At 37.8% G+C, this 26,443-nt stretch overlaps 1 protein-coding gene across 2 annotated transcripts in view; it reads left to right on the plus strand.

Moving 5' to 3' along the window:
- The first annotated feature begins 333 nt into the window (after positions 1–333).
- NUCKS1 (nuclear casein kinase and cyclin dependent kinase substrate 1) overlaps positions 334–26,443 on the plus strand; it is a 32,062-nt gene continuing 5,952 nt past the window's right edge. Inside the window, exons 1-6 of one of the 2 annotated variants that reach the window (XM_087827950.1) lie at positions 334–552; positions 17,700–17,749; positions 19,403–19,508; positions 22,355–22,410; positions 24,817–24,969; positions 25,707–25,856. In XM_087827950.1, the coding sequence (XP_087684076.1) occupies positions 536–552; positions 17,700–17,749; positions 19,403–19,508; positions 22,355–22,410; positions 24,817–24,969; positions 25,707–25,856 (532 nt within the window). In that variant the 5' untranslated portion in view covers positions 334–535. The remainder of the gene's footprint in view (positions 553–17,699; positions 17,750–19,402; positions 19,509–22,354; positions 22,411–24,816; positions 24,970–25,706; positions 25,857–26,443) is intronic. The other variant, XM_087827951.1, reaches the window with a different exon arrangement.

The following is a 26,443-nucleotide window of genomic DNA, read 5'->3' on the forward strand; positions in this document are numbered from 1 at the left end:
AATCTCCTTTTCTCGTCGGCCCAAGATGCGACCCAAGACGAATCTGCAACTCTGGAGTGGAAACCGGGCGGCGGGCTGCGCAGCGACCATTTTTGTTTTGCGGCCGTGCGCTCTCAGAGCATCTTGACTAACAGGACCCAGTGGGGGAGGCGGGGCCTATCAAACGACGGGGCGGGGCCTAGGGGGGACGTGATAATTCAAACGGACTAATGAGCTCGGCGTACCTGGCAAAAGCTGCCAATGACCGGGCGTTTGGGGGCGGAGTCCACAAGTCCTAGTGGGTTTGGTTGCACGGCGGCTTTGGCGCATTTTCGGCTGGTTTGATTCATCCATTTTGAAGAGACGGGGGAGCGGGGGGTTCGTCTGATTACGGGTCTCTGAACCGAGGAGCGGCGTTGTTCGAGAAGCCAGCAGCTCCGGGTTCTGCGGTATCGGCCCCCTCGGCCAAAGTTGGGGGGGGTGGGGCGCCGAGCGCGCGGGGTGGGGGGGGTCCTGGTCTTTGGCTTCTCAACTCGGTCCTGATTCGACAGCGAACATGTCTCGGCCTGTCAGGTCAGTGCGGAGTCTGAGGCCTGGAGCGGGTTGGAGAGGTGGGGGGGCGGGGGTGAATGGTGAAGGAGTGGGGGACACGGGCCTGGAGTCTGCTCTCCCCCGTGCCACCCGTGGCCTCCTCTTTTTCGGGGCCCGCGCGCGCCCTTGAGCGTGGGGGGCCTTGCTGGCGCGCAGTGCTGCGTGGGGGTGGCGGCCGTGCGCCCATGCGCGCTCCTCCCCGCCCGCTCCGCTGCAGGGCTCCGGGCTGCTCCGCTGCCTCCCCCACCCGCCGCACTGGAGCGGGCGGGGTGTTCCCTGAACCGCCAGAGGCCCGAGGGGGAGGGGTGTGAAGTCAGTGCCCCCACCCAGGCCCCACCTCCTCGGGCCGGCCCCTCGGAGTTCCCCGGGAGACATCAGCGGACCCGGGCTTGGGGCCCCCACCTAAAGTGAGGACGAGCGAAGACACCCGTATTGCCCCTTCCCCGTCTCTGCTTGCGTGGGGGGGCAGGGGGGACTCGGCTCTCTTTCTCCAGCAGACTGGGGTGTTCCACTCCGAGGAGGAGGGCAGCACTGTCAGTCCCGCCTCCGTTCTCCGGGGTCGCTGTGGGGCCCCGCCTCCCAGATCGGGCGTGGGCGGGGCCCGTCCTTTCCCCCTCTGGCCAAAGTGAGTTGGGAACTGGTCCCTGGGAAATGACTGCTGCCTCTGCCCCAACTCGGGGTCCTGAGTGGGTTGAAGCCCCCGAGGTCGCCCTTTCCCTCAGACTAGAAACGTCCTTCCTCGGGGAAATGTCCTTCCTCCGGGAGGTGCGGGTTAACAGCACGACCCAAATCCCGTGTGGTTCTCGTTCCCGCTAGCTCTACTCTCATGGGCGTGCACGTCTCGATGTTTTTGTAACCCCCTCTTTACCCCGAATAACTTTAATAATAAAGGGGTTATGTTCAGTTAACCATTAGACTTATTCTGAGAATTTCAACAAGTTTGCTGTTCCCCCGCGGACGGTGGAATCTTCCTTTGCCGTCCTCCTGGCTATTGTACGGAATGTGCCATTTCTGGAGGGGTGTGGCTTAATCCAGTCTGTTGAGGCCTTAAAAAGGAGAGCTGTTGCAAATAAATTCTGCTTTTCATGTGATGTCCATGACGTTTTCGATGTTAGGAATTGGTTACTTTGCATAGTGTCTTCTGGGTAAATAGGTAAAGGTATAGTTTTAAAATGTTAACAGTTGTTGCTTCCTCTTCTTCCTTCCAAGTGTTGTGAGAAACGGAAGTGTTTTGACCTAGAGCTCTAAAGAGGGGTTTGGAACCCCGGAAAGGGTTTCGTTCCACACTGTTCTATTTCCTGACTAGACCATCCGTCTCCAACTGGTGGTGGTATAGGACTGCACACCCTGCGCTCGGGTGGCGAGTTCTAACTCCCTGACTGCTTTTCTGCCTTCTAATTTCAACCCGCATCTCTGATAACACCATCGCCACGGGGAAGAATTTTGCTGACGTTTTGCAAGGAGTTTGAATAGCTATTTCAGGTTATATATACATACTTGTTTTGGCATAAAAATTGACCGATGTATCCCATCAGTTTATGTAGAATATTTTCTTTAGGATCAGGTAAAATAGACAGTATCAAATATTCCTTTCATTTGAATTGGATCTTCTGCCAGTAAATTACTGTGTGATGAAATTGGACTATTTTTCTCTGCTTTTTAACTTGTTTACTAGGTTTTGATGACTTTAATGTGACTTTCTTATACTCATATGCCAGAATTTGTGTTTCCAGATTTAGATTCTGGAACACGAACAGAACTTTATTTTACTTGAAAACTGGGTTTTTAATATCACCAGGTGGAGACAAATATATTAAGCACATTCTATAAGTTTTTTTGGAGACATTGGGATTTCTGCACTTTTTTCTTGCTCAGTATGTTGTTAAAATAATTTTAACTCTGTTTATTTGCTCCTAATTGATGAATGAAGTTAATATATTGTGGGCTTCTTTTGGTCACTTTAAAATTATTTCAAAGCAACTTGGTTTTTTATTATATATTTTAGTGATAAAGTCTCTTTGTAACTACTTTTAAAGTCTTTAATATACTCATGACCAATAATAAAGCAGAAATAATTAAACTTGAGTTTGGTGGTTTGTTAAATTTACAATTAAAAAAGTCCTCTTAGGGAAGTGCTTTTACTTCAAGGTGTAATTGAAGATCTATGTACCTGAGGGCATTTAACAAAAAAATTAATAGTTGACATTGATATCAGAAATATCAACCTTGTTTAAAAACAAACCAAAAAAATTTATTTTGGAAAATAATAGTATCAGCTTTTGGAATATGTTTCTTCACTTAGGCCTATGTGTACTTTTGAAGTGTTTCAGGTTTTCAGAATACTGTAAATACTATTCATTTTTATTTTAATATTAACCTAAGCATTTAAAGAAGATTTAGAAATGGCTGCTTGACACCAGTTTTCAAATGAAGGGAATAATAAGCTATAGCAAGGTTTTCCACAGATACATGTAATTTACAGTATTATTATCCTTACCTTTTACAGTATCTGACTCATGTAAATGAGAGCTTTAATATTTTAGGCCTTGGATTCAAATTTATAGCATAAAGTTACAGCCTTGGAGCTAGAAGAAATTTAGGCAAATTCATTTTTTAAGGGACTTAATGGGAACCTGAGCAAATGAAGTGCCTTGTATCGTACACTAGTAGATTCCAGATTGGGTCTATAACCTAGATTTCCCACTCAGTCTTGCTCATCCCCACTCTCCCCCTTTCTGTACAATAATCGCTTTACTACCTTCCTGATAAGTATTGATGTTATTGTAGTGTATGGGACTTTTAACTTTTCAGAGTGCTTTCATGACTCTTAACCTTGTGAGGGAGGAAGAAAAATGCTGTTGTAAAAGATGAGAAAGTTTAGAGAGATTCACCGACTTGCCCAAACTAGAAACCAGGTTTCTTGAAATTCACCTTGGTATGTTCTCCAGAGATCTTCCTCTCTTCCCAAATTGTAAATGATCCACGTCATTCACACCAATTTATTTGCTCCTTTCTTTGTGGGGTAAGTGTGTTTGATACCTTGTCCTTTTTTTTTTTAAATTGATTTTTAGAGAGAGAGAAGCATCGATCGGCTGCATGTACCCCTACTGGGGATGGAACCTGCAGCCTAGGTATACGCCCTGACTGGGAATCAAACCCGCCACCTTTTGGTGTATGGGATGACGCTCTAACCAACTGAGCCACGCCAGCCAGGACAATATCTTGTCTTGTTTTGTTTAGTACTTGAGACTGCCGGAAACCTTTAACATTGAAAGTTTATATGTGAGAGCATAGGCTCTTACATGTTGATATAAAATTACTTTTATTTTTTGCCATGTTTATAATTATGTTGAGAATTAACAGCTTTCCCATGATCCCAGATTGCTTTCTTTTCCAAGAAAATTTTATTTGAGATGTGTATAGATTTTAAAAGTTGATATTCTCTCACCAGAAAATTAGTTTCAAAAAGTCTTCAGTTAAAGGGAAAACTTGGAAAGCTGAAAGTTCCCAATAGCTTGGGATTTATGATATCATGTATGCATAGGAAGACATTAAAAATTTAGTATTCTAGTAAATGTGGTTGAGACTGGTCCCTTATATCTCTCCCTATTCTCTGCTTCTAGGTTGGGGATAGATTTTTTGTTAACCTTGGATCTGTACATTTTATTACTACTTACATGTCACTTTCCTCTAAGAAGACGTAAACTCTTCTGTAGACTTTACTTTCAAAGATTCTCACATAACTTGCAAAGCCTGAATAAGAGGGAGAGTTAATTTTATAACACTTAAGTGTTCAACATTTCTCAACATATATGTAGTTAATTAAGCTGAAAATTATAATACAGTGTTAAATTGTGGTTTTTAGAGTGGTTTACTGAAAATACAGAGTCACTTTGCTAGAGGTTTTCACTTACCTTGTTTATCCTTATTGCAACCCTGTAAGGTAGGGTTTTTAAAAATTCCTATGTAACAGATAATGAAATAAGCTTAAAGAATATGTTACTTGGGTCATAGACCTACTAAAGCAGGGCCAAGATTTGAACCCACATTTTCTGAATGCAAACCTGGTGTTCTTTCCATGGTACCAGTCTTTTCCTTCCTAGTATTTGGCATGGAGATGGTCAGATATTTTTAAATTTAGTAATCTCTTCAGTGGTGAGTACATTCCACACACATAGGTTTTTTGTTCTTTATAGAAAATATTTTATGGAAAATGTGGCCCAGTGTTGTGTTTTTTGTTTGTTTTTTATTTTTAGAGAGAGGGAAAAACATTGGTGTGAGAGTAAAACATTGATCGGCTACCTCCTGCATGCCCCCTACTGGAGATCGAGCCTGCAACCAGGCATGTGCCCTGACCATGATTCAAACCTGCGACCTTTTGGTGCATGGGACAAGAAGCACCCAACTAACTGAGCCACACCAGCCAGGGCCTAAATGTTTTAAATAGGAGTTTTATTCAACTCAGTATTTCAGATAATTTTCAGAGATACTTCTTAATTTAAAAATTTTCTAAACTAGAAAGAACTTCAGAAATTAAGTTCACTTCCTTCAATTTATTATTGATGACTTTGAAGCCAAAAGAATTAAAGTGTAGACATAATAGCAAATTTGGATTTAGACTGCATGAATTTTAGCTGTTCTCCTTTCTATTAGATTTACATTTACTGATAATTGAATCAACATAGAATGTATTACAGGTAAACAATCCCTAGTTTGAAACCATTGGGGCCATATATGTTTGGAAGTTGAAATTTCTGCAAAATTTTTAAAAAGGTGACAGGGTGCCTATACTGTATTAATGTACCATCACCAGCGAGTCTGGGGTAGTGCTCCTATCAAACACATTACTTTGTAGTAACACTTGGGAATTTTCACACATGCACGCAAAATTAGGAAGCCCCTCATTGTTTAGGTCAAGTCAGTTTTACCACCATATAAGTTATGAAACAACTACAGGGTGCTTATACTGTATTAATGTACCATCACCAGCAAGTCTGGAGTAGTGCTTCTATCAAACATTACTTTGTAGTAAAACTTAGGAATTTTCATGCATGCACACAAAACTAAGAAGCCCCTCATTGTTTTGGTCAAGTCAGTTTACCACCATATAAGTTATGAAAAACTAGGTTTTCAAAACTTTGAATTTCTAAATTGTGCATAAGAGATTTTGGTCCTTTAACAGAAGTCCCTTTCTTAACCTTCGGTTTTAGAAAAATAAAATGTTGAAACTCAGTGGAGCTATCACTTACTAAGCAACTCTTTAAACCAAAATATTCTGCCAGGTATGTTACACATACTTCAAAATCTTGGAACAACTCTTTAGGCAGTGTATATATTATCCCCATTTCATATGTGAGGTAGCTGAGGCTTGGCTAAATTAAGTGACAGGTCCAGTTAGCCTAGCTATCAAGAGGTAAAGCAGTAATTCAAATCCAAGTGTGGCCAACCGAAAGCCAGTATGATCTTTCCTCTGAGACACTGCCATGCATGAGTCATTACTCTTTCTCATGATAGTAGCGCACTTTGCTGTCTCTGGAGAGGGTTACAGTTCATAATAGGACTTTTGTTGGGAAGACCAACTTAAAGTGAGCTTGGGGAAGGGGAGGGTAGTGGAGAAAAGGACAATTTTTGGAAGGAATGGGAGAATATGTGAAGGGATTAAAGGAAGATACTTCAATGTAGAGGGAAAAGCAGTGAAGTGTAGTGTGAGGCTTTGTGGGAAATGTGAATGTTAAATAAGTAGCATTGCTTTAAGTGTGTACATTTTATAGTTACAAGGACATTTCCCCATGGCTAAAGTGAATAGATTCCAAATCCACCTAAAGGTTACTACAAGAAAATTAATGGATTTGTTTTATATATAAATATAGATACAAAAATGCCAAACAGGATATTAGCTAACTGAATACAATGTGTATTAAAGTATATATGATTGATTAGGATTTGTCCCAGGAATAAAACTTAAAATATATCACTGTTTCGTCATAAAAAGACTAAAAGACAAAAACCACGGCATTTGAAAAGGTTCAACACCTATAACACTCATTAGTACATTACAGTTAGAAGGAAATTAAGATAAGTGGAGTTGATTGAACTTGACAAAAGTTACAAGCTAAGGTAAGTTGTTGCATTTTTAGTGTTTCAATTAGCAAGGAAACTATTTCGGGAAGGAAGGTAACTTGGCACAGCAAAAGTAAACCAGCCTCTGCTTAGGTTTATATAATGGAGATGGTGAACTCCATTTGAATAATAGTACCTTGCATTTACAAAGTGTTTTATAATTTTAAAGCTTTGTCTTGTGGGTTTCGTTCAGCTCTAAAAATTAGTTTAAAAGAGAAAGTAATTTCAAATAAAGGAAGATTGGTTTTATTTACTTATTCATTTATATATTTGGTCTGTTATTTCCAGAAATATAAAACAAGGCCACCATATTGTATAACTCCGGGACATCGTCCGTATCTGTATTATAGTCCGTGGGAATGGTGCCCCTCTGGAGTTAATAAGATTTAGAGTCTGCACAGCCAGATGGGTTGTATTACAAACTTGGTTACTTGAATTTAGTAACAATGAAGTTACTGAGCATGCTGTGAAGTGTTACTTATATGCATTTTTAAAAATCCTTAACTGCAAACTCTAGATGAAGTATCTTTTTAGATTGTTGAGACTAGAGATAGTCTTAATTTAGGCAACTGCTATATTGTACACAATAGAAGAAAACATTTACTACTTGACCACTTGGATCAAACTGGGGCATCAACTACTATATAAATAGCCATCATTATACGCCTTCGAAATACTTAGGTGAAGAGACCCCAGGTTGCCAAAAAAGTGTTTCAACTAGATATAACGTTTTCAGGTGCTTTTAGTGTGTATTTGTTTTTTGAATTGTGCACCTGTTCAGTTATTGCTAAGCAAGGGTTTCTTCTGTCAAGACAAAATGACCTAGAAGATGAACTACTTGAGAAACTAAAAATTAACTTGATGGAGAAAAATCCACCCTGCTTGTCATTGGGTCAGGATAATAGACACAGCTCTCTGAATTCCACAGGCATGCTGCATCTATAAAGATTTATAATGATTCTCTAAAATCAAAGACTATCAAACTTGGCCTATTGAAGTATCAATAAGAATGAAACATCACACGTTTGTCAGAAAGAGCTAAGTCCTTCTGACATGGAGAACCAGCCTCAATTTACAACCTCAGAGGTTCAGAGGAGGGGTTGCTGGACACAAATTTCACATCTACCTCTGCCAAGAAATAGGATGAGAGGTCCACTTTGCAGTTCAGACGTAATGTTGACCCATTTACACACAGTCCTATTGTCCTATTGAGCCTATCAAAGCACTGCTTCATATAAATTTCACCTAAATTCTACTTTTCCCCAGATCATGTTATTTTTCCTTTTTGGTGAGATGCTCCACACTTCTGATGAGTCATCACCTTCACTGTAATGAGTCAATAAACGACGTAGAGCTACATATTTGTCCCTGGGGGTAGGGTTAAGCCACTGGGGAGACATCGTCTCTACTACAGACAGGACTCTTGGTAATGTGCACGTCTGAGACCCCTTCAGTTTGGTCTGCTTGAGGTTTCTCTGTCCCTAATTGCATAGGGTTTACAATAAACTTCTGTGGGCAAAAATCTCGCCCATTTTATTTATATAATTCTTGGTCTTCTACTCACTAAAATTTGTGATTTAAAGTATTTTCCTATATGGAGAGAATTTAAATATTTTGCGAATAAGGAGTGAGTGCCACACAAGAGTTAGTATTTATTCATCTGGACTAAAACATTAGCATGTTGATAAAAAAGATTTAGTAGGGGATTTTGACAGTTACCTAATCGATGTGCCTCGATCATCATTCACAACTCCTTCACTCTGTTCCCTTTTCTGCAGAAAATAGGAACTTGATTTTTCCATTTGAAAAACTTTAAGAAACTCTTTCCTGTAATTTTTTTTGCTTGTTTTACTTTTTGCCTTCTTATATCTTGTGGCTTTTAAAATTTTATGTTTAATTATAAGCAGCAGAAATATGAGTTGCAGTGAGAACAATATATCTTAGCCAAGAGGAACTTAAAACTCAAGATAAATGAAGCATTTGTAATAAATTACCCTGAATTTAGTTCAAGTATCCTAGCTTTTATGAACTAATATTCTTATATTCTCAGAAAATCTGGCATACAAATAATCTTTTGAGGGATAGAAGAATGAAGAAAGGTAAATGTCCTAAGTTTTAAAGGGGAAAATATTTAATATGCAGAAACTGTAATGACATCAGTTCTATAGGGTTGATAGATTTGTGTGAATGTTTAGAAGTTTTGAGAGGCAGCAAATAATCAACAGTGCCCTGTAGGGTGTAGAGTTTGAAAGTTGACTTTACCACTTTGAAGCTTGTGCTGTAGTCAAGTTACTTAGCCTTTCTTAGATTTAGATTCTTCAGATAAGATAAAATTAATGTTAGTTAGCTCCTCAGGAGATTATTGTGAGACTTAAATGAGAATTTTTTATTAAAGTTTATTTAAAAAGTTACAGAGGTAGTAGAAGTGAGCCAGATGGGCTGCGTAGGCTCAGGAAATAAGTTATAGGGGCAGAATAAGGGCGGGGGCCCTTGGAGCATAGGAGAGAAGCAAAGGTAACAGGCCTGGAGGTGAGAAGAGGTGGAAAGGACAGGTTCGGGTGTGCACCCGTGAGGAAGAGTGCTCTTAAATGAGAATTTAGGTGAAGTATCTGGCACATAGTAACTGCTGTTGATAAAAATCAGCTTGGATTCACAAAAAAACAAGTCTCATCAGTATTTTTTATAATCTTGGTTTTCAGGGATATCTCAAGCATTTGATTCAAATTTTGTTTTTACCACACATGTAATTGAGCATGTTTCTTTAATGCAGGTCTTTCAAAACTTGAACTTGTTAGAAGAGGTGATCTGACCAGGAAACCTTTAGAAAACCTACCTTTACAGAGCACAAGTTGGAAAATTCTGTAATGAGAAAAATTTTTTAATTTTAAGTAAGACAAATTTATGGTCTTAAAATTATTCTTTTAATGAGCTGTGTTTCATTTTTGTAGTTCCTGGGAATATTTTGTTTGAACAAAAAAGGTTTACTTCTAAAAAGTTTTAACTATCATTGATTTAAACCATCTAATTTGCTTTTTAAAAAATTTATTAGTGTAAAAGAATACTGTTAAAAACTGGGTTTCTCTTTCAACAGGAATTTTGACAGAGCTTCACATGAGGTCCTTGTGGGGAAAATGAAGAAATGTGGGCAGAATGGTAGTTCGCTGTGATGGACTTGTGCCTCAGTAGCCATATCCAGAGAAGGCTGATTAACAGATTGATATCAACCTGGAAGAATATTTCCACTCCTGCCTTAAAAGGCTTGTGCTGATTAAGTTTGCCGATAATAAATGAATTTAAGAAAGATAAAAAATATGTTGAAGTATCAGTATACAAAAAGGTTTTAGATTTTGGGGAAAGGAGGCTTTAAGTAATTGCAATAACCAGTCCATTGTGTTATTTAACAGTCCAAAAGGCAACTGAGATCTTGGGTTGCATTAGTACAAATGTAGAGTCAAATAGGAAGAGTAAGGTCATTATTCTGATCTCCCCCCCCCACCTCTTAAAAGCCCTATTGTTATATTTAGATTGGGGCACTGCTTCATGGACTGTAATAAATCTGAGGTGGTGTGGAGGAAAGCAGCTAGATCGTGAAGATGCTCAAAATACGTTGTAAGGAAGAGTTAAAAGGAACTCTAGTATTTAGCTTTGAAGAAAAAAGTGGAAACTGTTATATAAATTTTAGGGGCTGCTCTCTGGATTAAGGGTTAGATTTAGGCCATGGTACTCCTAGGAGGTAGACAAGATAGAATCGGCGAGTGGACTTCAGAGGCAGATTTTACCTCATTGAGAAGAACTGTTAAATTATTGGAGTTTTCTTAGAATAGGCTGCCTTGGGTGATCAGGAGAGGTTCTCAGTCATTCCCTTTTTGATAGGATAAGCTCTGGGTAAGGCTGGATTCAGTTGTCTAAAGTCTAATGGCCAAGTACATATAATACACATAGTATCATTATCACATCACCCTACCACCAACACGCCCCCCCATAACGCGCCACCAAACTTCGATAGATTTTGTGTTTAAGCTTGAAAAAGTGATCTTTTAGAAAGATAGGAGCCCTGCCTAGCCAGTGTGGCCCAGTGGTTGAGCATCCATCTATGAACCAGGAGGTCACAGTTTGACTTCCTGTCAGGGCACATGCTGGGATTTGGGGCTCTATCCCCAATGGGGGAGGTGTGCAGGAGGCAGCTGATCAATGACTCACTCAGCATTGATGTTTCTATCTCTCTCCTTTCCTCTCGCCGAAATAAATTTAAAAAAAAAAAAAAAGGATATGAAACCTACTCCTGGCTGGTGTGGTTCAGTGGTTAGAGTGTCAGCCTGTACATCGGTATTTCTCTTTCTCTCTCCCCACCCTGCCTCCCTCCCACTCTCTCTGAAAAGCAATGGAAAAAATATATTCTCAGGTGAGGATTAACAAAAACAACAACAAGAGACAAATCTAAATAGGAAAAGTTTTTCTTTTGTGGCTATGGATCAATAACGAGTAGTTTTTTGTAAAGAGATTTTGGGAATCTTTTGCAGTCCACTGTTTAGTCTAAAGCAGTGGCTCTCAAACTTTTTTGATGAGGTTCCAGTAAGAAATTAATTTGACATCACAATTTGCTACACACAAGTACACAAACACCTAAAATAAGTTTCAGGAACTTATCATTATTTAGGTACAGTTTTCTCTGATATTTTCTATTTTCCCTTTCTCTGAAAATGCTGGTTATACACCAGTAAGTTGATGTCAGGACCCAGTAGTGGGTTGTGACCTATAGATTAAAAAACATTGTTCTAGCCCTGGCTGTGTAGCTCAGTTGGTTAGAGCGTTGTCCCCAAACCTCAAGGTTGGGGGTTCAGTTGCCGGTCAGGGCACATACAAGAAGCAACCAACAAAATGCATAAATAAGTGGAACAAGTCAATGCCCCCCCCCCCCACCTTTCTCTCTAAAATCAGTTTTAAAAATATTAAAAAACATTGTTCTACAGGGTCTCCTTCATCTGATGAAATGAGATTTTTACCACTTAGGTGACTGGTGAAAAGATCTATGCTGGCTATTTGGGGTTTCTGAAAACTCAGATGTCACATGCACTTTAAGTACATAATAAGAAACTTGTAAACTCTATAAAATTAGCAAGGTGGGTTGGTTCTTCCCTGCATTGACCAGAACAGTATAAGTTCTTCAGGGTGAAAAAGCTTGATTGAGCTAGATAAAGTAGTAGATTGTCTAAAACTCTCTGATTTGCTTAGAGAAAATGGTTTTGTGTTCTTTAAGTGGTATAAAGCTTACGGTTTTTAAAAGTTCTCCTCACCTGGAGCTTGCTAGTTATCTTTCTCCATATTTTGATGTGCAGGTTTATTATAAAGTAGAACCGGATTATGGGGTTTTAGTTGTTTTCTCATCTAAGTTAGTGATCCTTTCCTTCAGAATGTTGGCTTTACATTTCAGGAATATCATGTTTTGGTCTCACCCATCTGCTGCTATAAGAAAGAAAAAGCATTTGGAGGGTAGACTTATCAGTATTTAGTAGAAAGAAGTTGATTGTCCTTGCTGGTGTGGCTCAGTTGGTTGGAGAGGCCTCCCATACACCAGAAGGTGGTGGTTTGATTCCTGGTCAGGGTCCTGGTCAGGGCACATACCCAGGTTGTGGGCACCTGCGAGAGGCAACCAATCTCCCTCCCTCTCTTTCTCTCAATTCAAATTTTTTTAAAAAGAAGATGATTAAGAATGGAAGAAAAAAATCCTGTTGCTTCAGATTGCTTGAGTTATCAATGTTTGGTGCTCAAAACAGATCTTTTAGTGTTCTGCTTCCACCTTTACCTTTCTTTTTTGCATCTTAGACTCATATAAAAGTTGGGCCTTCTCATCTCAGTCCTCTGGTGATCATCTAGGAGTTGTTTCATTGTGACCAAAGTGCACTTAGAATCTAAATAGATTATATCAGCTTTTAAAGTAAGAGTAGGCACATAATTGACATTTTAGTGTTCCTATATTTTGTATTTAAACATTTATTTTCCTTACAGGGTTACAATTCTGTTCTCTAGTGCAAACTTTTAGACTTGTTTAGATGGAACTCCAGTTGATATGAGTGATAGAAATCTATCTAACTTGTATAGTGGCTTTAAAATAGCTACTACTGCTACTTTTTCTGGCCTTAGTGGTTACTTGAAAACTTTACCATAAAGTTGGAAATAATAATATAACAACAGGGCATTTTAGTATTGCTTTTTACCCGAGAATACTTTTTCCATTGATTCTTAGAGTGGAAGGGAGAGAGAGAAACATTGATGTGAGAGAGACATACCGATCGTTGCCTCCCGAAGGTGCCTTGACCGGGGCTGGAGGTCAAACCCACAACCCAGGCATGAGACCCCTCGGGGTGCTGGCCAATGCTCTAACCACTGAGCACACCAAGCAGGGCTGGTATTGCATTTTAGTGAAATGACCCACAGACCCTTTAAGACAGTCTCTAAATGGTACCAGAACCATGGTTTAAAACATTGTGACTTATGTTCAGATAATTAAGAGTGTTACTTACAAGAGTTCAAGATTGCAGTGATATTCTGGGTAGAACAAGTTAGTGCTTACAAGTAATAATAGCTGCTATTTATTGGGTAGTTGTGTACCTGGCACTCACAACAATCTTGAGAGATAGGTATTGTTATTTCTATTTTACAGGTGAGAAAACTGAAATTCAGTGAGGGGAGGTAAATTGCTCAAGGACATAGAACTAACTAGTAAGTGGCAGAGTCAGGATTTAAGCCCAGTTCAAAAATCTGTATTTTTAACCTTTATTCTATATTGAAATCTTGTTTTGTTCTCCCAGTTCTAGTTGTTGATGCTCATTTTACTGAAGAGTTGGCTTAGCTTTGGCATTTAATTTGTGGTATTTTAAGGAAGTAGGAATGTTTCTTTGTTTTCAGCTATAGAAGTAAAACTTTCTATGCCCTTAGACTTAAATATTTTCTCTTAAGGATTTTGCTTCTTTCCCAGTATATCTTGTCTGTTTCCAGTTTACATAGGAATAAGTTCATCAGAAATACGTTTCAACACTAAATAAGGTAAATCTCAAAGTAGTGGAAATAGTATGTTGTTTGGAATAACAGCCTTAGAGGGCAGGAAATGAACCAAACTATTATTATAAATCATTATACGTAATGACTTATGTGAATGAACCTTGTTATCACAAATTTTTTAAGTTATGGGTGGATACATTTTTTTACTACTCGTGAAACAAGGTTGCCTCTATATTCATATTTTGCTTTACTCAGGTTTTAGAGTTTTTGTGATAAATGTAAGATAATTCTGGCCATTTTTACATCTTTGAAAGTTAAAATATTTAGTGTTTCAAAGGAAGGAATGGTGTTCTAATTTGATTTTGAAAAATTTAAATTTGTGTATATGTCAGTATAGTCTATGTGGCATTTTTATAGTTCTTGTTGAAAACTAGGATAGAAAAATATATACTAAATAGTTGCCTTTTAAAATTTCTTAGATTTAAAGTAACAAGTTTTTTTTTTAATTTTAATTTTTTTTATATGCCTTTATTGATTTCAGAGAGAAGGGAGAGAGAGAGAGAAGTAGAAACATCAGTGACGAGAGAGTCGTCATTGATTGGCTGCCTCCTGCATGCCCCATCTGGGGATCCAGCCCGCAACCCAGGCACATACCCTGACCGGGAATCAAACTGTGATCTTCTGGATCCTAGGCTGATGCTCAGCCGCTGAGCCACGCCCAGCCGGGCTAAAGTAACAAATTCTTTCATATGGAAGAAACAAGATTTTCTTTCCTCATTAAGGGCAGTGGTAATTAAATGTCTGATAGGGTGAAAACTCCAGTGGCACATACATCCTCTCTGCTGATACCCTTTCTACCCTAATCCTTTGCAGATGCCAAGTCCATTCACTCATCAAATGCATCTCTTGACTTTGGTGTTCCAAGTGAAGGAGAGACACCCCTGTCCTCAAGAAGTTCACATTTAATAGAGAAGACAGACATTTAGTAGATTATATAGTATCAAAGGATTAAAGGTGTTGAAGTGAGGTGGAATCTATTATGAGTGGGAGTAATATGAACAGCATTCTAGGCCAAGGAGCAGCATAACAATAAGAAACAACATGATTGGATGAATTACAAAGTTCCTGGGTTGTTTGATTGTTAACTGGCAAGAGATAAGACTTTAAGAAGATGGGATTTATCCTCTAACATAGCTTATAAAATTAGGTTTCTAGCAAATCTCTTAAATTTGGCCCTAAGAGCAAAAAGTTCAGAAAACATTTGAGTGCCTACTTTTTACTTGCTGTGTACCAGAAATGTGGGTATAAGATATGGTTGTTACCTTCAGGAAGCTCAGATTAGTGATGAAAAAAGTGGTACAGCGATGTGTGTTAAGATATGTTGCATGCAAAATAGTTGACCATTTACAATTAAAAAAAAAGACATCTTTTTCATTAAACTTTAATAATGTTTAATTTCTAGAATAGCATCTTAGATCTGGCAGCAACTTAGGTCGTTAATTTCAACAGAGAAGGATCTGAGGCCCAGAGAAATTGAGTGATTTGCTTAAAGTTCTAGAACCAGGACCCAGGATTCTTACTAACAAAGATTCTCTACTTATTACTATATAATTCCTTTCTGGAGTGTTCCCCAGTGATACACTAAGAAACTATCACTCTCAAACTGTTAGAAAGTTATTTATGTTGAATCCACACTTAATCGGATAACCAAAGTTTACTACTACTATCATTTCAAATCCCTAAAGTAGCTAGCATGTTTTCCCTTATTCAAGTTTAAAATCTAATTTATTCCGTTGTTCTTCACCATTCTAGTTTGCATCCTTTATATAGTCTCATGGGACATATTTATTGATTTATGGTACCCAGAAATTGTACCGATATTTGAGTTAGGATCCCACCAGCATGGATAAACTGGAATAATTATGCCTGCAATTTCAGAAACTGTTCATTAATTATTAGTGATTAAGATTTAAAGTTCCCTCTTCTGGATACTTTCCTTTCCCTGGTTCCATGTCCCGTAGTCCTTGATCCTAAATAATGCAGAAAATGGTCATCTTGCATTATTATCATAATACTGTTTCTCATGGCAAGTATCATTTAAAATCACTATTTGCCAGGCCGGTGTGGCTCCGTGGTTGAGGGTCAACCCATGAGCCAAAAAGTCACTGGTTTGATTCCTAGTCAGGGCACATCCCCAGATTGCAGGCTCGATCCCCAGTAGAGGGGGCATGCAGGAGGCAGCCTATTAGTGTTTCCCTCTTATCGATGTTTCTCTCTCTCTCTCCCTCTCTCTCTCTCTCTCTCTCTCTCTCTCTCTCTCTCTCTCTCTCTCCCTCTCCTCTCTGTCTAAAAATCAGTAAAAACATTTTAAAAATTATTTTAAAATCAAATCACTATTTTGTTTGAATGTGGAAGGCATTTGATTACCAGCCCCCCTCCCAATAGTTTGTTTTTAGAAAGAAAAAAGTTATTTTTTGTTTTAAAATAACATTTACCATCCTAATCATTTTTAAGTGTACAGTTCAGTAATGTTAAATAAATTCACATTGTTTTGCACCCAACCTCCAGAACTCTCCTTTTGCAAAATTAAAACTATGCATGCCATTAACTCCCCATTCCTCCCTACCCCAACTCCTGGCATCCACCATTCTACTTTCTATGAATTTGACTACTCTAGATACAGCATATGAGTGAACTTAACTGTCATATTTTTTAAATTAACTTTTCTAATAGAATGATGGTATCTTTGATATATAAACTCAGCTTATAACAAAGCTGAACTACTAATAGCCTGCTGTTGACCGGAACCCTTACCAATAGAATAAGCAGCTGATTAACACATTTGTATGTTACATGTATTATAATACTGTATTAATGCAATAAAGTAAGCTAGAGAAAAATGTTATTAAGAAAATAGGAGGAGAAAATACATTTACAGTACTGTACTATATTTATTGGTGCTCTAAGTTTATATCATCTGTTTACAAGATGAAAAAAATGTTATAAGTGGACCCATGCATTTCAAACACATGTTGTTCAAGATTCAACTGTAATTGGAGCATATTTTTATTTTACTTTATTTATTTTTAAATATATCTTTATTTCAGAGAGAGAGAGAGAGAGAAACATCAGTGATGAGAGAGTCACTGATCGGCTGCCTCCTGCAGGCCTCCAACCAGGGATCGAGCCCGTAACCCGGGCATGTGCCCTGACTGGGATCCTAGATCGATGCTCAACCAGTGAGCCACGCTCGGCCGGACTGGAGCATATTTTTAAATCTTGCATCTTGACTCATTGAGGCAATAAATTGAGAAGATAATTTATTGTTGGTAGACTAAAGAAAAACAGAAGGCAAAATTCCTTAAGAGCCTTTTCTCTCTACAGCCAAGGGTGTGTCTATACCCTCTTCAACATTGCTCTAAATACGTTCTCAGAATTCATTCGTACACCTATCATTTTTGTATGTTGTATAGAAGTGGTACTTGTGCTTGAATTCTGGCCTTACTATCTTTGAATTTAAGTGATGTTTTTATCTTTATTATAAAACCAGGAATATCCTTCTGCTCAGGTTTAAGTAGAATTGGTGGCTTGTTTCTCTTAATCCTTTCAGTTCACTTGTTCAGTATCATTTTGTTACTTCCCATCTAAGGCTCTTTTGAAAGCCAGGCTATCTGGATACTTACGTGGAAGCTTTTATACAGGGTGGGACAAAAGTAGGTTTACAGTCGTTTGTATGGCAAATAATACAATAATAATAAATAATACAAGAACAACCTTTCCCATACTCAGAACTGTAAACCTATTTTTTAAAAATTTATCTTTATCATTGAAAGTATTACTGATGTCCCTTTTCCCCCCTCAGTTACCCTCTCCACCCTGAATCTGCCCCACCCCCCCCCAGGCCTTCACCACGCTTTTGTTCTAATTCTGTTTATGAGAAAGAAATGTGTGTTGTAACATCTTAGAAATCACATTTTTATGATCTTAATTAGAATCTTTTCTTTCTACAGAAATAGGAAGGTTGTCGATTATTCACAGTTTCAAGAATCTGATGATGCTGGTAAGTTTTGTGATTTCAATAGATTACAAATTGGACCCTACTAGTGGAAGAATCTCCAGCTTATTTATTTTTTATAATGCTTTGGAATAAGTTTTATTTTTAATTTTATGTATGTAAATTACATCAAGGTCTGTGTCACCCAAAACAAATGTTGAACTTGCATGGATTTTAACTTTTCCTTAGTAAATCATTGATACAAACATTTGAATAATTTTTTCCTTACTTGGTTTTGGAGACCAGAGTTTACATGTGCAATAATTCTGATGCAGTGTTTATTAGTTAATATATCTACTCCTATAATCATGGTTTAAACTTGTACCTTTTAATAGGGAGTATTTTAATTTTTTGCGTAATAAAGTAACTAAGATGACAGTGTTTGTGAAACAACTTCGATTTGTGAACTGACTCATAGAATGAGTAGTGTATCTTAAATCTTAGCCATAACTGGTTTTTTTTAGAATATGATGTTTTTAATCTCATTTTCCAGATGCATTTACTACTTTTTCCTTTTTTTAATCTAATTTTATTTTATAAAGATAATATGTGCACTTTGGGAAAACTTAGAAAATGTAGAAATATATAAGCAAGAGTAAAAACAAAACAAAGCACATAATCCAACCTCCCAGAGGGAATACTAACATTTATTAAATGCTTGCTAAATGTAATCCCCAGAACAATCCTGTTAAAATAGGATGTGTATTATTATTTCCATTTTGCAGATAAAGAAACTGAAGCAAAGATATTACTCAAGATTTCTTAGCCAGAAAATGGTCATTTTCAACATTTTATTGAAAAAGTTTTTGAGTTTTTTCCCCCCCTTTTAAAAATCTAGTTGAAGTCTTGTAGGATTTTTGGGTTCTGTCCTTCTCCCACCCCACCCCTACTTATGAGTATCTTTCTCATGTTATTTAGAAGTTATTTGAAAAATTCCTTTTAATGGTTGTACGATATTCAATAATGGAATTTATAATGATCCGACCATTTAATAATTGCTGAAGCTTCATGTATAATTGTGTAGTAAACAGTTTTGGAAAAAATCACCTTTTAAGGTGGGGTAATTTTCTTCAGTTTAATAGGGCTTTTGAAATTGGAGTTATTTTGCATAAATAAGTGGAACAACAAACTGATGTTTCTCCTCCTCTCCCTTTCCTCCTCTCTCAAATCAATTCTTAAAAAAGAAAGAAATTGGAAATATTTTTCTTAAGTGCCAGAGTATACCATACTTAATACTTTAAAGGTAATTTACTTGATAACAGAAATTGTATTAGGATTGTAGAATTTTACATTCTAAAAATGCATATGCCCATATTACTATAATAGTTTTAAAATAGATATGAAGATGTGGAACCATGGGAAAATCTGTAATAAATTAAAAGGGTAGGATATAAAATGATAAGAGATATTTGGCTGTGAATATGTTAAAATATACACATGAGGACTAGAGGTTAATATGCAGAAGTGGAAATGATTAAGTTAAGGTAGCAGGACTGGAAAAGGAGAATTTACTTTTTTTAATGAAAAAAAATTATTTGGAAAATCCTGTTCCTCATCATTTAAATAGCATGAGACATAATTATCTCAGAAAATCCAGTGGTAATTTCTACATGTACAATTCATGATATAGTTTATTGATTTTTGAAAAATGTTGTGTAGATGAAGATTACGGAAGAGATTCGGGCCCTCCAGCTAAGAAAATTCGATCATCTCCACGAGAAGCTAAAAATAAGAGGCGATCTGGAAAGAATTCACAGGAAGATAGGTGAGAGGCATTGTTAATTTGTTCCTGCTGCCACTGTCAACCACTCTGAGATGAGGGTAATTTCTGATCTCCAAGTTAGAATCTTCATTTCTTTTGCGAAGGCTCTTGTGGTTCAGTTAAAGTTGTTTTTGCATATTTCATCCTAACTTGGGCAGGCTGTCTGAGTCTAGACTTTGGCCTCGTAAAGGTCATGAGGCTTCCTTGGACTCAACCTGGAGTCCACGGTGATCTCCGAGAGTGCCTTTGTTGCTACCTCAAACCTCTGAATGTAGCCAAAAGGTTGTTTAAGTATGCAGTTTGTTACCTGAGGTTAGTATTGACATTCTCATTGTAGTAATTGCAAAGTATGAGTGACCTTTCACATTCAGTCACAAATCACTTGTAGAATGATAACTAAAGCTTATAGAATTTTACGTGTATAGTCTACCTAGTTTTATCTCCTATAATCAGTTCTCCTTTGTTTAGATAACTTACTCATTTGGAGCAGTTTCCCTTCCCTTAGTTTTATAAAGAGTTCAGATGAGTTGTAATTTTAACTAAAGTTGCCACATGAGACCAGTATATTGTAGCTTTCTCCTCTGTTCTTACAGGTAGGCACATACATTCTCATATTCAATGTGGCAAGATCTCCTTGATGATGGCAATGATAGTACTACCATTTATGATTGTTATGTGCTGGTCTCTATTATGTGCTAATTTATATTTCTTATTTTCACAACACCTCTATTAGAGAGAGCAATATTAACTTAAAGGAGTTCTGTGATTTGTCCAAGGTTACCTGGCAAATGGACCAACAGGTTTTGAAACCATGGTTATTGGGCTATACCACTTCCCAACAATACTATTAAGCATGAGCAGTTCAAAGACATGAAATAATATTTCTTACTAGTTCTTCAAAGATATTTACCGTCAAACACTAAAGTCATTACAATAAAGCTACAGGCAGAAGTCCTTTCATTCTGAATTTACAGGATGCTAAATTTGCAGAAATAACAATACTAAATACATACATTTACCTAGTAATTTATGTTTGCTTATATTGCTAACATCTAATATTTTCTTTTCTGGAGAATTTCAGAGATGTGATTTTGAGGAAAAATAAGAATTATACTGTGGAGGAGCAAATCTTCCATAGTTTCATAGTATATATCTCTAATTTGGTTTTTATATAGCAGCCCAGCTTAGAATTATCATTTAATATTAATTATATTTCTCCTAGGAATGAGCTTTTTTTGTAGCCTATTACAATGTCTCCTTGATGTAATTAAATCTAGCCTAATATTGTCCTCGTTAGTCATTTGGTTTTAGTATTGTCTCCAGAGTGTCAGAGTGGTTGAAATAAATACAGCTTTTATTGCCATTTGTACTACTTGTATGTTTATTCCCTCAGACCGTATTATGTTGATTTTTCCATTGGTCTCTACTTAAAGTTTAGCTTTTACTTGGCTTTGCTGTAATGGGACTCAAGGATTAATGGTTTCTACAAACTCAATAATAAAAGAACTAGAGAAAAATGATATAATTCTTCATCATTGTCATACACTTGTGACTTAAATGCTTATTTTGCATAAAAACACTTCTGTAGAACAGTCACAGATTTCAGAATTACAGTGTTTCTTGGGTTAGATTGCTTAGTAAAGAATTGTTTGTTTTTTTCTTTGCTTAGGAATCTTGGGTTCAGTAGTTTGTCATTTGAGTGTGGTCTAGATTATGGGAAATAGCAAAAGAGATTTACAAGACCTTCTGTTTAAGAAAGGAAAGCTATGAAGATAGTTTTTATGTATGACTGGGTTTTTTTGTTTGTTTGTCAGAATTTCTCACGGAATCATAAAATTTTAGCACAGAAGAGTACCAAGTGATTTTCCTAAGATCATAAAACAAATTAATGACAAGGACAGGACACTGGAACCCAGATTCCTGAGTTAAAATTTGTGAGGAGATAAAATGTATGTCTTTGTGACTTTAAAAAACATTGTTTTATAAACCTTTTCATTGAACTTTTTTTTTTAATACTCATCCGAGGATATGTTTTTATTGATTTGAGAGAGAGGAGGGGGAGAGAGAGAGAGCACGAAACGTTGATATGAGAGAAACAGTGAGGTACATAGATCAGTTGCTTCCTGTCTGTGCCCCAACCAGGATCAAACCCACAACCTTTTGGTATATAGGACAACGTCTAACCAACGGAGCCACCTGGCCAGGGCTCATTGAACTTTGAAATTCCTTATTTTATTTTGCAGTGATATTGAGCTGATTTTTATTTTCTCTAGGATACAAGGCAGGTCTGTGTGCTCATGTTTCTGATGTATAGAAATATTGGAGGCAAAAAATACTTAGTTAATATTTTTATTTTGTTTTAGATAAATATTTAGGCATATTGTAATTTATATAACTGAATTCCAATTTTCTTTAATAATTATATTTAGTGGTTTTTTGCACCTGTATTTGGTGCTGTCCATTTATTTGCCTACTTTACCACCATTGGCACATCTTATAATTGTATTTTTATATTCTGCCTCTAACAACAAAGAATTTTTTTTATTAAATGTTTTTGTGAACTAGGCCTTTTCTGTAGGTGAGAAATTTTCAGCCTGTGTTGAGATGCTGCCTTTTTTCCCTTTGAGTTTTTGGAAACACTATTTTCCAAAAGTAGATAAAAATTGTGCTTATTCACCAGCATCCCTGTAAAGTAGGTAAATAATGGAAACAACTTCACTCCTCAGCATTGTTTAAATTTCATATATATAGGAGGTTTTCTTTAGTATTCTTCAGTCAGGTATCAGAGATCTACATTCACTTAGATTTTGATCTAATAACGTAAATTTTTTTATTCCTTCCCCTTACAGTGAAGACTCAGAAGAAAAAGATGTGAAGACCAAGAAGGATGATTCTCACTCAGCAGGTAATAAACAATATTTCTCTTGTGCACTTATTTAGTGGACATTTTAGTAAGTGGTTTTATAGTAATGCCTGGCACTGTTATAAATACTGGCATTACAAAGATGTTTCTGTCTTTGTAGAGCTCATAGTGATTTTCAATCCTGGTGGCTTACTACATTCATTTGTGAAGGTTTTCTTGTTTTTAATATTTTTTTAATTCATTTTTAGAAAGAGAGGGAGGGAGAGGGAGAGAGAGAAACATCGGTGTGAGAGTGAAACATTGATTGGCTGCCTCCTGCACACTCCACACTGGGGATGGAGCTCGCAACCCGGGCATGTGCCCTGACTAGGAATCAAACTGGCAACCGTTCAGTGCACCAGATGACGCCCAACCAAATGAGCCACACCGCCAGGGCAGTTTGTTGTTGTTGTTTTTAACATACTTTTGCTCCTTCCCACCTCAGTATTTCTGAAATAGATCTAGGTGGGATATTAGGGGTTTGTTTTTAAAAAGTGTTTATAGGTTATTCTCATGCATAGTCAAGATTGAAAATCATTTATATGAATAAAAGACATCACACTCAGTAGAGTAACGTATAATACTAAGCGAAATAGAGGCATAGAAAGGGGGAGTGAATAACTCTCGGTTGAAATGCAAATAAAGGTTAGTTATCCTTTGAAACAGTAGACACAAGGAAAGTCTTTTCTGTAAGAATTTTAACTTAAAAGAATTGATGGGCCCGGCCGGGCGTGGCTCAGTGGTTGAGCATCGACCTAGGATCCAGGAGATTGGGGTTCAATTCCCGGTCAGGGCACATGCCCGGGTTGCAGGCTAGGCAGCCGATCAGTGACTCTCTCATCATTGATGTTTCTATCTCTCTCTCTGAAATCAATAAAGATATGTTTAAAAAAAAAAGAATTGATGAGAACACTCAATGGCCGAATAAAATATTAAATCTTGATTACTTATTGTTGTTAGTTTTTTTGTTTGTTTATTTTTTTAATATAACCCATCTCAGAATTAAGAGTTTATTCCACATTTTTCCAAACCACTTTAGTTTTGACCTGTAGTCCCCTACATTTGCCTTCCTGGACCTCCCTTTAAATGATACTGCTGTGAGGGTAGACAAAGTTCCACTGAATTCACTCCACTGAGCTGTTTTGCTTTAATACTTTTCAAGTGTGCCATCTGACTGCCTAAGTTGAGAAGAGATGATATTAACTGTAATGATATTACAGTCTAGTGATGTTATGGTAATATAATGGGCACTTTTATTCATCTGCCTTGTATACCTTAATTTGAATCTCTTCCATTTATTAATTTACTGAGCACTTGAAGATGAATAACTTTGTATTAGTGTTAAGCATAGCTCCTTCCAGGTGGGTTTAGTTTTGAGTTTACCAAAGTCAGCTTTGTTCCCTGTGTCTCTTTGTCTCTAGATGAAGTTTTTGGCAGTGAAAGTGATAACTTGAACACTGACCAAGGCAAGGCTAAAAGGACTATGAGTGTTTCCAGAAGGGTAACAGCTTAACCTTAACAGAATAAGGGAGTCTCAAAGTCTAGGAAAAGGGTTGTAGGTAGAGACTAATAGAAATATACCTTGATCTAGAGCCAGTAGGCTGGCAGCCTGCCCTTTAACTGGATTTAGTCACAGACACAACTATGTGTTGAAATTTTCAAAAATTGCCTATATATGTGAAAGCAGTTTAAAATATTTTTTGATTGATTTTAGAGGAAGAAGAGAGGGAGGGGGAGGGGGGGAACATTGATTTATTGTTTCACTTATTTATGCATTCATTGGTAGATCCTTGTATGTGCTCTGACCAAAATTGAACCCGAAACCTTGGTGTATCAGGACGATACTCTAAGCAACTGAGCATTCTGGCCAGGGCTGAAAGCAGTTTTTTAAATAAACTTGTGTTAAGATCTAATTGGTCTAATATGTGTTTTAAAGATGGCCACACCTCACTCATTCAAAAGGATAGTAGTTTGGCATTATTTTTGGGCCTACGTGTTTTGTTTTGTATCTCACAATAAATATGATTGGAAGACAGCCTTCCCCTTTTCCATTTAAAAATATTTAACTTTAGTTTCTAAAAACTGTGAACATAGATTTGAATGTAATGGAGGATTTTAGGGCAAAACAATTATGTAAGTTTAAAGTATGCTATAGGAAGCATGTGTTTAAACCTAAATTCAGCTTTATTTTTACTTAAAACTACATGTGTAAGTTATTTTACATGTAATAGTGAGGTACATAATCTTATTCAAGTTCAGTTTTTGAATTTTAGCTCTTTTGTAGGAATTTTTAAAGATAGACTTATCCTTTTTGAATGAAATGAAGCATGGCCACTGCAGTGGCTTTTCTAGGTGGTTGTCAAATACACACAACTCTTAGATCAGTGCACCCTAACTTTGATATTGCAGAGGACAGTGAAGATGAAAAAGAAGATCATAAAAATGTGCGCCAGCAACGGCAGGCAGCCTCTAAAGCAGCTTCGAAGCAGAGAGAGATGCTCCTGGAGGATGCGGGCAGCGAGGAGGAGCCCGAGGAGGAGGACGAGGCTCCCTTCCCGGAGAGTACGTGAGGCGGTGGCCGCCCGGGTTCCTGGGGCGTGTCGGGGGTGCTGGGTGCTACAGACAGCCCCTCACGGACTCACCGTGAGGAGGAATGGCCGCCTCGACATCTGTTCATATTGTAATAGGTTCAGAGATTGTCACGCCCGGGCTGTCCATCATTTGTACTCCAATACTTAAACAATTGTCAGAATAACAGCTGCATGGCAGGCGTTGTGATTAAGATTTGTATTTTGGCCTGTGGAGAAGGGTATAGACCTCCTCCCCTGACAAAAAGTGTTAATAACAGAATTCACATGTTTCACAGATTACTCAGATTAATTAGTTACATGTATGATTGCTTTGTATGTAGTTTTCTTGTTTCATCATTGGTAGTTGGACCAAGCACACCAAGTCGATTCAGTTTCGTTTTCCTGGTCTCACCAGTACTGTATGGGATGATATAACTACCAAAAGTTACTTGATGGCTTCAATTTTTATTCAGATTAAATTTTATCCCTTCCTGTTTTCATTCTACTCTTCAAACGAGTCAGTCATGTAACCTCATGTGCGTGCTAAACCCATTTTACAGGTGGGGCCAGTGAGCACTCCGACCAAACTGGTAGTATATCTGCAAATAGAAGCCAAGAGTGTTTGACTCACAGATCCCATCGTCCAGTCATTCTTAGCGCTCTCTCCCTTTGTTCACTTGGAAGGATGTGTACATTAAGTTGGACGTTGAAATTCTTCTTTCCTCTCAGAAGATTCCGGCAGCGATGAAGACTTTCTAATGGAAGACGATGATGATAGTGACTACGGCAGTTCTAAAAAGAAAAATAAAAAGATGGTTAAGAAGCCCAAACCCGAGAGAAAAGAAAAGAAAATGCCCAAACCAAGGCTAAAGGCTACAGGTGAGCTGCAGAATGAAATGACACCTACAGTGTTCCATTTAAGTCCTGCGTTCTAATCCCCTCACCACTCTCTGCTCGTGGAATAAAACCACTCTTGACCACGTGCATTTATTTTTCCTGAGGCATTGTGGTTTCTGGCAGATACTCCTAATCAGAGCTAGTTTGTCATTAAACCGGAAAGCTAGATTTGCTTTTTAAAAAAATACAACAGCCCGGCCAGGCGTGGCTCAGCGGTTGAGCGTCGACCTAGGATCCAGGCGATTGAGGTTCTATTCCCAGTCAGGGCACATGACCGGGTTGCGGACTCGATCCCCAGTCGGGGCATGTAGGAGGCAGCTGATGAGTGACTCTCTCATCATTGATGTTTCTATCTCTCTCCCTCTTCTTTCCTCTCTCTGAAATCAATAAAGATATATTTTTAAAAATAAATAAACAAAAAAACAAATACACACATGCCCAGCTGGGCGTGGCTCATCGGTTGAGCATCGGCCTACGATCCAGGAGACTGGGGTTCGATTCCCAGTCAGGGCACATGCCCCCGTTGCAGGCTCGATCAATGACTCATCATTGATGTTTCTTGCTCTCTC

Source organism: Miniopterus natalensis, chromosome 19 (assembly GCF_054644295.1).
Source record: "Miniopterus natalensis isolate mMinNat1 chromosome 19, mMinNat1.hap1, whole genome shotgun sequence".
In the NCBI taxonomy this organism is placed as follows: domain Eukaryota; kingdom Metazoa; phylum Chordata; class Mammalia; order Chiroptera; family Miniopteridae; genus Miniopterus; species Miniopterus natalensis.